This window comes from Vigna radiata, chromosome 7 (assembly GCF_000741045.1).
Source record: "Vigna radiata var. radiata cultivar VC1973A chromosome 7, Vradiata_ver6, whole genome shotgun sequence".
Classification (NCBI taxonomy): Eukaryota; Viridiplantae; Streptophyta; class Magnoliopsida; order Fabales; family Fabaceae; genus Vigna; species Vigna radiata.
Window position 1 is genome coordinate 40,770,848 of NC_028357.1, and position 16,483 is coordinate 40,787,330.

Genomic DNA, 16,483 nt, shown 5'->3' on the forward strand with positions numbered 1-16,483 from the left:
ACCTCTACAATTATCTTCTTATTAAAACAATATCTTCAATTATAAACAAATTTTGTTGTTGTTGTATGTTTTTTAAAATATGAAATTAAACACGAGAAACATTTTTCTCAACTCTATTTTATATATATATATATATATATATATATATATATATATATATATAAAATAAAGTGTGTGTAGGATGGATGAATAATGTATGGTTTATTATTATGGTATGGTTTAGATGATGAGGAAAGAGAGTATGAAGATTATTGCATAGAAAAAACGTGGAGAGGTAGTTATACGAAGGATGAAGATACTTAAATAATATTTTTTTCACAATATTTTAATTATATTTTGTGATTTATTTTTAATAGTGTTTATGATTATTATTATTAATTATAAAATAATTTTGGATTAATAATATAATGTAAATAATATTTTATTATAAAAGAAATATTGTAAGCATCATTATATAACAGTGTCATGAATTGCGGCGCCACAATGTTGACGAATTGTAGGATCATGGTTCCCTTAAGTACAATTTGCAAGCGTTTCTTTTTGTGGAGAGGGCAAGTCACTTTTGGATCCTATTGCGTTTCCCAAAGGTCATTGTGGACCCATTTCCATCCTTCTTTTTTCTATTTACATCTTTATCAATTAAAATATTATTTTAAAACGTATTTCTATTAAAAGAATATTTTTATTCATTAAAAAAAGATTTTATTCTTGTAGAAATTTTTCATTCGAGATTCTTTGAATTATAGAAAAAAAAATGAGAGTGTGGGGCCATCCCTGACGCGCTCACACGTCGATTCCTACGTGGAAATCACTTTCAAGGAACGCAAAAACAACCATTGCCATTTCCATGCTTATAATTTTCCTTCTCAAATTCCAAGACTCAACCTAAAGCTTAGAAATTTCCTTTTTACAATTTATTTAATGAAAAGTTTATATTCTATTTCTGTCATATTATATATATAATGATAGTTGAATTGGGAGAAACCTATAAACGAGAATAAAGAAAGCACTTTCTCTTGCTTGATTACTCCATAAAACAATTTCATTATCATACGGGTTGCGTCATTTTTTAGAATAAGGCAGAGAAAGCGACTTTGACATATGTGCCACATAATAATACATCACTCGATGAAAGACCTTTTCGCATACAAAATGCCAACTACCCAACTCTTCATCAACTATTCAAACATGAACTCTCTATTAATTTAATTAAAGGGAGGAAAATGCAAAGTGATTTAGTGCATGCACGACAAAAAATGTTTTTTATTTGTGGAGAAATGTAAAATATTTGCTGGTCCCCACAACCTTAGTCCCATGCCAAAAACACAATATTAAAAAAAAAAATAATCGATATGTGAAAATAATATTTTAATTATTATAATATGTCACTATGAGAAAATAAGTATATGACTGTTTAATAATATATTATCATCTTGTTTGGTATATCGAACCATTCATGAAATGACGAAGTTATCATATAATTTATGACAATATGGTATTAGAAGACTGGCAAAATATGTTACAATAATAATACTTATAAAAAAATATTATCTAAATGCGGAAGTTTAAAACACTTCCAAAAGATATATATATTTTTTTTTTCATTTGGAAAAAATAATTTAAAGAAAAGGAAACGAATATTTGAACATGTTTGCAACTGTTTCATTGTAAATGAGCTGAAATGTAATAGTTGGTGAATGAATTTTGGAATGTAGTAAAAGAAGAAAAATAATACAAGAGTTGTTGATTACCTGACAATAAGAGTAAGCATTTTACTCAAAATTTCAGACTTTTACGTCTTGAGAAGAGAACAGAATAAAACCCTCCCCTTTATGAAAGAACGTCTAGAATGTGCTTTTTCGTAAATATTTATTTAAGAATCAATTTTGAATGAGAATATATATATTTTAAATATTATACGAAGATAATATTCGCAGTTACAAATTCACTCGAAATTCTGAAGGTGCTGGTGAAATGACGAAGCATAACTGATTTTAGATATATTGAAAACTATAGTTATCATCTCTTTGTCGACCATTGTACCGTTTTGGTAAAAACGATAGATACTGAATTGCAAGAACAGTGACAACTTTTTATATTTTTTATTCATATTCGAACCACACTAATGCACTAATGAATGGTCTAATCGTAGTTGTAGATCTTCAAAGTTGTCTGCAATGGAATCAATTATTGTTTTAATCTATCTCTGTTAAGCGCTAATGATGAGCAATTTTAAAAATATATTTCCATCTCTATACCAATTATTATAAGCTCTATTACAATTGGAGAGAACAATTTTACTTTTCGAAGTTTCAAGGAAGTTGGAGTGAAATGACTCATAACGAAAGTTTGAAGTCAGCAAATGATATAAAATTGGAGATGTAGACTATCATTTAGTTGTTTATGGAGGTTTGGTAAAGGGGAAATGGAATTGAAGCCAATAATTAATAGACATTAGTTTAGTTAAATTAATTATGTAATGAAGAAGAATGATATTTCTAGATTTATTTTTTTTAATGTTGTTGTCACGTTTAATAGTATCATACTATTTAGAGTTAAAATTAATGGTAATTTAAATATTTTTTTTTCTTATTTTATCTTTTGAAGTGTTTTTTAAGAACAAAATAATAGAACACATGTTCTAAAACAAATAAAACCATAAATGAAGGATGATTGATTCTAACAATCTCATTCAACGGATTTGGGATCGAAACATTAGCAGTCATCGTGGGGTTCCGGTAAAATTTTGTCTTGACCTCATTCTTCCATGGTCACCACCCTCAAGCCAAGCTTAGTTGTCACACAAGATGGAATCCAACCTAATGACATCCCTTCAAAATCAAGTAAAACATTAATCCACGAGAACGAACAACAATGCAAACACTACGATGAGAAGCTCCCTACCATGCATGCCCAACATTAGGCTGACCTCCAAACGTTGAACTATAAGTTGATCAACCTAGAGAATAAGAGGCCTCCCCAACATCCTGATCTTAGGCAAAAGACCTCTCAACCAATAGCACAAATTTGACACTTAACGACAAGCACGAAATCTTCCTCACAAACTAAAAGTCGTAGTAGATTTGTAAAGCCCTCTCGCCCCCAAGTAAGAGAATCAACGGATCTTAAAGCTAGCATCATCCCAAAGGATATCCTTATCAACATTCACAAATATGATGGAACAACCGACCCAACAACCCATTTGAAGGCTTAGCTGATCTAGGTCAATATTCATACTCAGCATAAAAGGATGTTTAGGGTCTGGTTCGTGGACCACATAATTGTACCTACCATGTCGGTTGCCCTGAACATAGAGCAAGGGGAAAAACGACCCTCAAACACATTATGCAGAGATTCGTTGTTGCAACGACTATGACCCCAGAAGTAACTCCATTTGTGATCATGCACTCCTTGAATAGTGGTTTTCAGCCTATACCTTTCTCAGATTCTCTTTTTACAGAAAGGTCGAACAACATGGTTGATCTAAGAGAACAAGCAGCCAAATACATGGCTATTGAAAAAATAAAACAGGGTAAAAAAGGCCAAAAAGCCCTACATCCCAATAAGAGGAAAAACTAGGAAGAACAATGTTGGTGATTTGATTGTAGCCCAATACAACAAATACATTCACTTGAATTCTAACAAGGATACCATACTCAAAGAAACGTGCAACTTGGAGCTCATCTAGCTATTCAAACCTCGACAACCTACCCTCAAAGATGACCCTATAGAAAAGTTGTTCCTATCACCAAAACATAGGATACACCACTGAGAATGCTGACATTTGAGGGATCACATTGAAGAACGGATCTATTCTGGTGCTTTAGCCTAGTTCATTCAGAAAGGAAATGGTGGTTGAGGTAAAGGACGTGGCAACTTCATAAGACAAGGTTAAGGAAGAGGATGTGGCGGTGACAATAGTTTGACCACACAACCAATCATTCAAAGCCAAATATCTAGACCCAACCTAACCCTGCCCAAGCAAGGAGTAACGTTCACACCATCGTTAGAGGTTTTGTTGGGGAAGAAGCTCTAAGCGGCACAAAAGAGTTACCAAAAGAGTATCAACTTGGTGAGTTAGTTCCCACCATGATACTTACCTCCTATAACCTTCTCCAACGAGGACTTCTGCATTGATGATCCAAATCAAGACAACTTAGTGGTAAACACGACAACCATCACCAACTGTCGAGTTCACAAGATTATCATCGACCAAGGGAGCTCAACTAATATGTTATTCTTACACGTCTTTAATAAGCTAGATATTCCCACCAACTTGATTCAATCCTATTTGGAATCTTTGCTCAGTTTTCTAAAGAACAAGTTCACACCAATGGAAATATTAATCTATGTAATGGTACGATACCTTATAGTGGAGGCAGACACATCCTACAACATCTTGATTAAGCAAAAGTCGTTGAATTAGCATGGAGCCGTTGAGTCCACCCCACACATGGCGATGAAGTTCTCAGCCAAGGCCTACTCGTCCATTATCATTGTCAAAGAAGATCCGAAAGAGGCACAAACATGTTATTCCCTTAGCCTAAATGTGGCACCATATGTGCCCCATACTAACCTGACATGCACTAGCACAACACCATATGGATCTCCCTCTGTGTTCCAACACATAGGAGTACGCATTAGGATTCTTCAACTCCTTTAGATATCACGACGTTTGTTCAAAGGTTTATCTTAAGTCCCTAGTAAGAAAATTTGGCACCTACCATGGACTGATAATGAGGTTCTAAGAATAACCATTGGTCCCTTAATAAGCCCTCCATTGGGGATGAATCATCCTTCTCCTTAAACTTCGACTGAAGGCTTATGTTCTTACCACACTCAATAATCACACATCGAATAGGAATCAAAGCTAAAGACAATTTAAATAATTTTTTCCTTCTTTCATCCTCCAAAGAACCTTTTAATGCCAAAACTTTGACATAATACAAGTTTCAAAATAGACAATACTCCAAATGAACAATGATTATTCCTAACGATGTTATTCGACGGATCTGAGATCAAAACAATTAAAAATATTCTTTTTTATCTTTCTTTTTAAATCCTAAAATACCATATTACATTAAGAATATTTTTTTTTAGAATATTTTTGCACTTATTTTAAATGTGAAACAAAATATTTTTTTTTAAAAAAAAAAAACTAGATTTAGTGAGAATAAAGAAATAATTTTCCCTGTAAATAAAGCCATGAAACACAACCATATTACATTAAGAATATTTTTTTTTAGAATATTTTTGCACTTATTTTAAATGTGAAACAAAATATTTTTTTTTAAAAAAAAAAAACTAGATTTAGTGAGAATAAAGAAATAATTTTCCCTGTAAATAAAGCCATGAAACACAACCATATTACATTAAGAATAGAGAAAAATAAAAACATTTGTAGTACTTAATCTTAACAAAGAGTAATGGCTGAACAAAGGAATTCGTAACCTAACATTAAATTGAGCAATTCCTCACCTTCATTCAGAATAATAATTTTGTACAAGAATTCAAATAAATATATCCCGTCATTTTTCTTTTTTTATTGAGACACTCCATCTTTTGTCACGCTTGCAAGCCACATGGGCCATGGGCCGGAAACGGGGTGTTTATAAATGGATTTCGGGAGTTACTCCCTGCACCTCCCCAATTCCAACCCCTACCCCCCATTCCATTTTTACCCTTTCCTCTATTTTTTCTATTCCAATTTTATTCTTCAGCAAAAATTTATATTTATAAATACAATTTTATAATTATATTCTCCCACCCCCACATAACCTATTTATTCTTTTTTTTTTTATCTTCATGCTTTCATCTTTACGCTTTCTTCCCACGAATTCTCNCGCCGCACCAGCACCCTCTGTGCCGCCGCACCAGCACCCTCTGCGCAGCAACCACAACCGCACCGCACAACAGCCGCACAAACAGAGAGGAGTTGGAAAGTGAGAGTTGCAGAGCGTTTGAAGGAGGAGGTTTCAAAGCTTTGGTGGGATGGGGGTGGGAATACGAAGAGGAATCTGTCTGTGTGTTTTGAGACTGTAAAAGAGGGAGGTTACTGTAAGGTAGGTTAAATAGGGGTAAAACGGTAAAAATAAAAAAACATAAAGGTTAATTTTGTATTTAAAAAAAAGTCCAAAAAAATTGGGGGGGTGGGGGTTGGAACTGGGGAGGTACAGGAAGTAACTCCCATGGATTTCATGTCCGAACCCAATAATTAAAGGGCAAATCATCCAAAAAAAAATACCAAAATCATCTCTACCTAAACTAATCCGAAATTAACCAATGTGCACTCTTTTTATACTTCCTTCACGTTGTGCTGGTTCAATTATGGGGCGTTTGGAGTGTGGATAATATTGTATAATCATTTGGATAATTTGTTCTTTATCTCTTCATAACACCCATTAAATAATACTAATTCAAATTTTAGATAACTATCACCAGATTTATCTAAATTATGAAAAGGTTAGTGCAGGAGAATTATTAAATTATAATCAGTATAAAAACTACTTACCAATTTGAACAAATCTTATGCCTTGAATTAACGTTGTTGATTTTATTCTATTTATGAATTTATTAAAATATTCATTTTTAATTTTTTTTTTCATGCTAAATTTATTTTAGAACAATTCCAAATTCATTTAGTTATTAAAACTCGTTACATGATAGTATACATATCTCTATCACATTTTTTAATTAGTTGAAGATATTATATTCAAAAAAATTTGTTTATTGTCTAACTACAAGACATTACTTATGATACATTCATTAAATTTCATACTTTAAAACTTATTCCAATAATGATTTATAATTAAATGATAGAATAGATTTGAATTCACAACCGCGATTTTTTTTAATTGTTACTTTTCTCCCACAACGTAATAAACTATTTTTTTAAAATGAACCCTACATTAATATTTCTATGCAACTAAAATGAGCTTTATATAATGCACAAAATGAATATTTATTTAATAAATCATTTTAAAGTATTTAAATCATATTAAAGTCAAGGTTAGTACCGAATATATATTTACATATATAAATTATATTATGATATAATTATTATTTAGAATGCTCTTGCAGTGACAAATCTAAGACCTTAAGTTAATGGAAATGGTTTATATAAATATAATAAAAATTCAGATTATAACAATAAGAAATTAAAAGAATCAATTATACCTATAATTATATAATATAATTTTTTCAACAGTCTCACTCTAAATCTGTCAGAAGATAATTTAACTTGTCTAACATTGTAGAAAATCCTAAAAGTGTTGCCAAACAGTCACCCAAACCAATCTAGGAATTAAAAAATCTATCGACCAAATAACTTTGAATAGAAAGAGCATGCCAAATTTCATTCCTCTCAGGACATCCCCAAAAATGCGGAACACTTATCCTCAAAAGCATGGTGATTCAAATCATAATGGAATCGGTGGAAACAGCTGACGTGATAAATGTACATGTAGACTTGCAAGTATTATAGCCACCGAGTTTACAAAAAATATACAGGTACTAAAGCAACATATGAGCATCTGCATATTAATTGAAATTTGAAGCCAAGAAACTTATGTGCCAAGCAATCTTACAATGGAAAAACGGATTGGAATACTACTGTTTTTCACGATGGCTGTTGTCATTCGAATCAAGATCAGTCTTGCAGCGTTCTCTCAAATCCTTTAGTGATTCAAAGCTTGATTCCTGAAAGCAAAATCAAATCATTCAAAGAATTAGGTGAGAAAATGAAAAGAATAAACTGGGTTATAGGTAAGAGAAATTATCATTGACAACCAAGGTTATTAAACTTCAATATATATACTTGTGGGAGTTCCGTTGGCTCAACTTGTGGACCCAACTCGTAGACTTTATGAGTCTATGTTATATCAAAAAATAAAATATAATAGCATCTCAATTCAACATTTCAACACCATAATCAAAAATAGTAAATAATAATTTCATAATGCTAAAATAACTAAATTTAGTAGTGCATGACTACTATATAAGTTCAAATCTACACCAACCACATAACGTACAATTACAAAACAAAAATTACAGCAACCAAGTCTTTATGGTGGGATCTAAAATGAGAACGAAAAACAAAAAGGGATAAAAAACAACAACCAGGTATTTATTGAGAGAACTCTATCAGAGGAGAACGAAAACAGAGGGAGGACGAAGAAAAAAAAACAAAGTACAATGAAGGGATTGAAAACTCCCAACAAAGGGGAATGAAAACAAAGGAAAGGGAGAATGAAGAGGTAACCTGTTCAAAGAGCAAATCCAGTTGACGCCCCCAAAGAAAAAACGTGATGCAGCTGTGGAAGGAAGGTGAAACATTATGCAGTGTAGTGGCAAAATCCCGTCAAGGCAGTGACAATGTTTAGAAACACAATGCGGTGTGATGTGGTGCTCCTTTGAGAAACACAAACTCTATAGCGATGCGCTGCTCCTCTGAAAGCGCAAACCCTAATCCGTTCAGAAAATAGGAAATGCCAAACGAGGGCCAAAAAATGAAATCTCCCTCAAACTCACTGACTCACAAGTCTACTCGAGTTTATCGAGTTAACAAGATTCTATTTTGAATCTACCGGAAAATGAGTTTACATTCAAGTAAACTGATAGAAGGTGAGAGAGCTCGTAAACTGGGACGAGTTTATATGCTGATCCTAGAGTTTGATAACCAAGTTCACAACATAGCATACCAATAACTAAATAGTCATATGCATAAAACATTAAGAAATGGCTTTTCCAGAGGCTGGCTTGTACTAAAAATGGTTGAGCCCATAAAGAAAACAGAGAATGTGAAAACCATAAATTGGAATATAAAAATGAGGGATAAAACAATGTGTGAGACATATTCTATTAATAGAACTCAAAAGCATCTAACAATTAAGAAATTAACCAATCAAGCTAACTACCAAACTAAACCTCTAACACTCGCCTACATATAAAACAAGTTAACATATTGAGTAGTTTACACACTTCATAAAAGCAAATGGAAAAATGGATGGTGTAAAAACACAGAAAATTCAATTAAGAAACTTGTATGGCAACGGAACCAACAATTCCAGCACGATTGAAATAATAAACCATGTAAGTGATAGCATTGAAACTTACTAGCTGGCTACTTTCTTGGGCATACATATTCTGCATTTGAACAAAGAGCGACTTCCACTGATGCACAAGGGACAATTCCAAGTTTAATGACTCCTCACTTTGGTGCTGGCCATGCATGACTGTATCCTCTAATCCAGAAAATTTCTGAATGATCAATTTTGCTTCTTTCTGACTCTTCTTTATAGCTAGAGGAAATGGATGAGCATTTAAAACCTCAATGCTAGAAGAAATAATACAATGACACTTGAATGTAGCAGAACAAAACTCCTAAAATGGTTAGTAGAACTTACCACTTAATCTACCCTTGGCGTCCTGGTAATGGAGATCCGACCAGATATAAGCAGCTAGTGATCAACATAAGCAACACCCAACATTACATACTAAACAAAAAACTGTAAAATAGGAAAAATCTTGATACAATTCCTTATAAGCACTTTTGGTGGTGTTCTTCAATCAAAATTAGAGTTCACCTCAGTAACTATTTAAACCTTTAATGTAAATCTTTATTAAGTAATTTGAAGATCTAATTTTAGTTGACAAAAAAAAAAACGCAACAATTAGATGCATACAGAAAAACTCTAACTACCTTTAGAGCATAAGGAACAAGTGCAAGATTTAATGTCCGCAGCATCAGTTACAGGATTCGATGCTCCATCGTCCTTATGCCCAGAGCACGGTTTCAACCCCCGAAAATTAGAATCATTAGAGGCAGAGATTGACGGCATTTGCACTGCCCGACACCTGGGAGATCCGGAATTCTCAGCAACACAAATATCCTTGTCCCCGCTTTCAACAGCACAGTCGGTTGGGGCAATTCCTTCAACCTTCTCCCCAAATTCATACTTCACACCCAACGGATTCTTCTCCTCCGATCCTTCACTGGGAGAGCCCGGTTTCTGATACGAGCTTGAAGTATCATCGCAAGACGGAAACAAAATGGGTTGGTTTTCTTTAGGTTGCAATAAGACCTCATTGTTAAGGTGAGAAGAATGTGCTCCTAGCTGCATTTGGATTTTGGTTTTGGCTAAACTTTCTACACCTAAGCGCATTTGCTTTGTGAACTGCGAGTCCCCACCGCTGCTGGAAACTAAAGAAAACGGCCTTTTGGACGGACAATTGGTGACATCCGCCAGACGGGGACGGATTTTGAAAAGGCCGTCACTTGAATCACGGTTGCTTGCCATGAAATTTTGATATTTGAAAATCTTAAACGGAATCAGTGAATTTGCCTATTTGAAACCCTAACCACGAGAGTACATAGAGTAAAGAAAAAGAATTGGGTTAAGATGAATTGACCTTGTGTAATGGAAGAGGACCCGGGAGCTAATTTGAAACTTGTTGGGATTAGGGTTAGAGAGAATATGAAGATGAAGAAGAAGAAGGTTAGTAACACTCGCTCGCTCCCTCTTTCGAATTAGCGCGAGAAGAAAGTGAAGTGACCCATAACGCAAAGATTCTGGGGCGGGTAAAAGCGGGTTTCAACTTTGAATTGTAGCTTTTCGAAATATACGCCGCGGCATACTTATCTATGGGCCCAATCGTCGACCCAATGGGCCTAACATTTCTCTATTCATCAAATAACCAAGTCTATTGAAATTGAAATTTAGTGTCATCTGAAGCTTTGTTGACGTGTTTTATATTATTTGCTATAGGTTTAGAGGAAACTGAGTGAGTGTCAACCTTTGCAAAGAGCAATTCTTATAATTATTTGGTGATGTATTTAGCTTGTTGAGGGTTTATATATTTTAGTTTAATTTGTTCTATTTGAAAGACTTAGTAATTTTTATTTTTCTTTGATTGACTAATGCCCAAATAAAGAAGTGAAAAAAAATGGGTGTGGCTTAAAGCGGGTAGAAGAAAACCTAGAATAATTTCATTCTTAATACTCATGTAATGTATTATTGTATCTCACATGGATGACGATTAGGGTTGGACAAAAATAACTAATTTGTATTGTATTATAGTTAACTGTATTATATTATACTTAAAAAAAATTGATTCACTCTTACTAAAATTTCAGTATACTATTTTATGGTTCAATTTTAAAAAACTGAACTCTTTCAGTTTAATTAACTGTGACAAATGCATCTACTCTTTCCTTTTTGCTAGTTCCCGTTAAACTGCTTCATCTTACAAAAAACAATATTTAATAATAAAATATTAATAAAAAAAATCATTCACATAAAAAAATAATAATTAATTTTTTAAGACAAAATTTTTCTATCACAAAATTTATAATTTTTTATCAATAAACATATAATGTATATAAATAAAAAACGTAATATATATATATATATATATATATATATATATATATATATTTATATTATGTTAGCGTATGACGTCATATTTATATTTTTTTATCAATAAAATAATTTTCAATAATAAAAGAAATATAAATGAAATAAAAAATAATAATATCAAATAATTAAAAAATCAATTTATTAGACACTTATGAATAAAATAAGATAAATATTAAAATAAATTTTAATTAAAAAGAACATGTTATACTATTTAGTTTAAAGATTAGTACAATTCAGTTTAAAATTAGTATAGTTAGTAGTTCAGTTCTCAGTTTGATAAATCAAAAAACAGTTCAGTTTGTCTGAACTCTTTTACATTAAGTTTAAACAAACTAGTTTTTAGTTCAGTTTTTAGCAGTATAGTATAGTGCAGTTTCATTTGTCCACCCCTAATGATGATGTGATACTAATTGTTTATTGATGTAAATGTAGATTGTGACATAGTTGTGAAGTGTCATAAGTAAGATATCATTGGTAACGTTACATGCAACGTAAATATTATATAAAATTTTACATACAATTTTTTTCTAAAAGTGAGTTACATATGAATTTTTATGTATCGATTTTCTATATGTAAATTTAGCATATTAAAATGACAAAATTTGTGAATGAGAGATTCATATGTAATGGTGTAAGATCCATATGTAGATAAAAAAGAACTTATTGATTTTACATACTCATTTAAAAATCATTAAGTATTAAAAATTAAAATTAAACATTAATATACTCACTTGTGTAATTTTCTAACTCACTCACTCAAATTCTTAGAGTAAAACATAAATTCAGGAAAGTCAAGGCTTCAAGCTTGCAAGAATAAGTGAAAAGAGTTAAGAAGCATCTGGTTTCAATTTTCTCCGTGATACCTGCACCAAAGGTGTATCAGTACTTTTATTTTTCTATAAATTTTGTGAACTATTGTGTCCTTTGTTATGTAGGCAAGGTTCTTAGTGTGAGTGTGTGTAGTCTCACCTTAAAGAGTTCATTTTGTTTGGTTAAAAACTTAGATTACATAGGAGATCTTGTAAATATATAATCTTGATATTCTTATATAGTGGATTTCCTTCCAACTTAGGTTATTGGAAGAAGATTGAATGTAAACTCTTTAAAAGTTGAAGTAGTATAAAATCTCATGTGGTTTACTTCATTTTCTTTACTTCATTATCTGTTAAATCTTTAAAAGGTTGAGAAGTTCATCTTAAATATATTTTATAACTAGAATTTTTCAAGAAGGGTAAAACCAATTTTAAACTAATTCATCCCCTCTTAGTTGAGATATATTAATTCTACAATTCTAACAATTGGTATCAGAGTTGGTTAATCGAACATTAATCGGTTAAAAAGATCCCATCGTGGCTAATATATTTCAAACATTTGTTGAAGGGGCATCCATAAAGAGACCACCTCTGTTTACTGTTGAAAACTACTTATTCTGGAAAATAAGAATGAAAATGAAAATAATAAAGCACACTATGATGTGAGAAAAAAAATATTATATTTTTTGCACTAACCTTTGAAGAATTTTATACAGTTTTTGTTTATAAATAAGCTAAAGAAATGTGAGATGTTCTTAAAGTCGCACATGAAGGAACAAATGAGGTTATAAAAGTACGAAAGAATACCTTGATTCAAGAATATGAGATGTTTAGAATGAAGAATGGAGAAAGCATATATGATGTCCAAAAAAGATTCATTCATATAGTCAATCATCTCCTGGTTCTTGGAAAAAGCTTTGATAAGGAGGAACTGAATATCAAGATCTTGAAAAGCTTAAACAAAATGTGGTAGCCTAAAGTCACTACAATATCATAATCTAGAGATCTCACCACAATGAACATGGTTACCTTGTTTGGAAAATTAAGAGAACATGAGTTGAAGTTAGGGAGACTCAAAGAAGAGGAAAATGGAGAGAAAAGGCATACCATAGCACTAAAATTCGCTACCAAGACTGCTGCAAAATCTAGCTCCAGGGAAACTAATTCTAGAGATGACCAAACTATTGAAAATTATGATAGTGAAGCTATAAATCTGATGGTAAAATGGTTTTCTAAATTTTTAAAGTATACAAATAAAATTAACAATGTTTTTGCAAGGAATAGAAGATCATTTAGAAAATAGGATGAGTTTGTTGCTCCCACTTGCTTTGAATATGGAAAAATGGGACACATCGAGCCAAATTGTCGTTACTCAAACTAAAGCAAAATCTGGAAAAAAAGAATGAAGACAACAAACACAAGAAGAAAAAGAAAGCATACGTTGTCTAGGAGAACAATGCATTCAACACCTTTACTGAATCAAGAGAGAGTCTTGAAAAAGAAACAAACTTTTGTTTGATGGCTAGGTTTGCATCATCTGAAAGCAGTGTAAGTAATTCTGAATATAAAAGTATTGAAAATAAGTATTATCAATTACTTGATGCATTTCAAGAATTACATGAGAAAACTATGAAACTCTAGTACTTAAGTAATAAGTACAAAAGTGAAAATAAGTGGTTGGAAAACTAAAAAGAGGCTCTAAGTAGTGAGAATGAAAGTCTAAAGTCAAAATTAGAATATCTAAAAATTGTCTCTAAAATCACCATGCATAAGAACAAAAAATGCGATCAAAATTATGAAAATTGTCCAAGAGAAATGGAAATAATAAAATATCTTATGAGAATCTTGTCTAAAGTTACATTAAGCAGTTCAAATCTTGATGTTCTTTTTGGATCTCAAAGGAGTGTTCTAAGTAGAGAACGTTTAGGTTATACTAGTGGAAGGTCAATAAGTTGATTGTTATCACTACCAAAAAAAATTTGAACTTACTGACGATCAATATTTGTTGAAAATTGTAAAAATTTGTCAGTAATCATTGTTTTACGATGAATTACCAACATGCTAAAATTTGTCGGTATTAGTGTTGATAAGATTTATTGATGAATTTCGTCCCTCGATAATTACTAACAAATACATGTAATTATCGGTGGATATATCCCTTGGTATCTATTGACAAATATATGTATTTATTTACTTTTGTATTTATTATTTGTGTATATTATTTGGTTGTTTATATTCCAATTTTAGATTTTTTATGTCCCATTAAAAAATTAAATTTTTATTGTTGTGCTTTAGATCTTCTCTTACTCGATCAATTCCTATTTTCCTCCCAGAACAAGAATTGTAAGAAAATTTAAACAGACATAAAATTCATTTACACATTCAGAATTACAAAACAAATTTCAACAAAAAATTTCCATCACCATTCCTTAATTCCATCTACCATCTTCGTCTTATGTTTTTAAAGCAAAAACGCTCACACAGATCATTTCCAGATTACAACTTGTAAATATGAAAAAAAAAATACAAAGAATCTTCCACAACACCAATCACCTACACAAACCATCATTGTTCATCCCCTCAACCAAAAATCAAAGATTCAATCATATTCATTTATCGATATTTTCTACTATAAAAAAAAAAAAAAACACAAACATAGAATAAACACAAAAAATCAGAAGTTTCAATCTCCATGTCAAATTATAGTATGACTTCTTCATCAAAGACCTATAATCGAAGATACTCTTTATCCCATTCACCAACTCATCACCTTGTGCGCGTTTTCGCCCTCAATGGTCGTGCGTCTGAAATTCTCACAAATATTATTTTATGGTGTCGTTTACTTGAAAACTCTTGCAAATCTCCACTTTACGAAGATTACAGTTATTGAGTTTCGAACGAAGAACACGTTAACGGATGAGGGAACAAATATTCACACAAGGTGAAGACAAAGATGACAATGCTTTTTATTGCATGATGGAGGTGTTGTGGTGGAGGTGACATGTACATTGGAGAAGACGAAATCCATGAATATGAATAAGCCCTCGAGTTGTTTAAGATTTGTTGGTGAAAAAAAAAAAATATTTTATGCTCATGAACTTTTGTATTTGGCATCATTTGAATTGACCTAGTCTCTCACTTTCCAAATTATTATAATTTTTTTATCATTAATCATTAGTGTTTTAACTTTGTAAATATTTAATTTAAAATAAATGGAATAAAAAGCTTGATAGATATGAATATATTAACATTTATGTAAAAAATAAAATTATTTTATAATTCATGCACACAATCATTAATATTCTTAAATATTCAATAATGAATTATTTATTGATAATCAAAATATTATATTACAAAAAAATATTTTTTGGATAAATGTTTTTAATAATTAAAATTATTTTTATAAATAAAATTTAAATAAATTAATTATTTAATTAACACAAAAATTAAAAAGAGTAATAAAATATCAATAATTAACGGTGAAAAAAAACTTATACTATAATAGAAATAAAATTTGAGATAAATGTTTTCCTGTAATTAAACTTATTTTTATCAATAAAATTTAAATGAATTAATTACTTAATTAGCACAAAAATTAAAAATAATAGTAAAATATCAATAACTAATGGTGAGAAATATTATACTATAAAAAAAGAAATTTGGGATAAATATTTTCCTATAACTAAAAATAGTTTTATAAATAAAACTTAAATGAATGAATTAGCTAATTAACCTAAAACTTAATAGAGTAAAAAAATATCAATAATTGATTGTGAAAAACATCTTATACCATAAAAGAAAAAAATTGACATAAATAAAATTAGTTTTATCAATAAAATTTAAATGAAATAATTAATTAATTAACTCAAATATTAAAAGAGTAATAAAATATCAATGGTGGAAAAAATATTAGACTATAAAAAAAAGGAATTTTGGGATAAAAGTTTTTCTATAACTAAAATTATTTTTACCAAAATGAATGAATGAATTAAAACAAAAATTTTAAGTGTAATAAAATATCAATGATTAATGGTGAAAAAATAGTATAGTATAAATGAAAAGAAATTTGGGATGAATGTTTCCTTACAATTAAAATAGGTTTTTTTCAACAAAATTTGAATGAATGAATCAATGAATTAACACAAAAATTTAAGAGTAATAAAATACCAATGTTGAAAAAATAATATAGTATAGAAGAAAATAAATTTATGATAAATATTTTCCTATAATTAAAATTATTTTTACAAATAAAAT

At 30.7% G+C, this 16,483-nt stretch overlaps 1 protein-coding gene across 4 annotated transcripts; it reads right to left on the reverse strand.

Moving 5' to 3' along the window:
* Nucleotides 1–7,443: 7,443 nt before the first annotated feature.
* On the reverse strand, nt 7,444–10,604 carry LOC106767054. Of its 4 annotated transcripts, XM_014651874.2 has the most exons (5): nt 9,701–10,604; nt 9,405–9,458; nt 9,115–9,299; nt 8,261–8,312; nt 7,444–7,698 (listed from the first exon to the last, which is right to left on the reverse strand). In XM_014651874.2, the coding sequence occupies exons 1-4, from the start codon at nt 10,296–10,298 to the stop codon at nt 8,265–8,267; spliced, it is 885 nt and encodes a 294-aa protein (XP_014507360.1). In that variant the 5' UTR covers nt 10,299–10,604; the 3' UTR covers nt 7,444–7,698; nt 8,261–8,264. The 4 variants fall into 4 exon arrangements, with proteins under 4 accessions (XP_014507360.1, XP_022639432.1, XP_014507359.1 ...); XM_022783711.1 differs by lacking the exon at nt 8,261–8,312 and having other exon boundaries at nt 7,444–7,711; XM_014651873.2 differs by lacking the exon at nt 8,261–8,312 and having other exon boundaries at nt 9,701–10,603.
* Between the last annotated feature and the right edge of the window lie 5,879 nt (nt 10,605–16,483).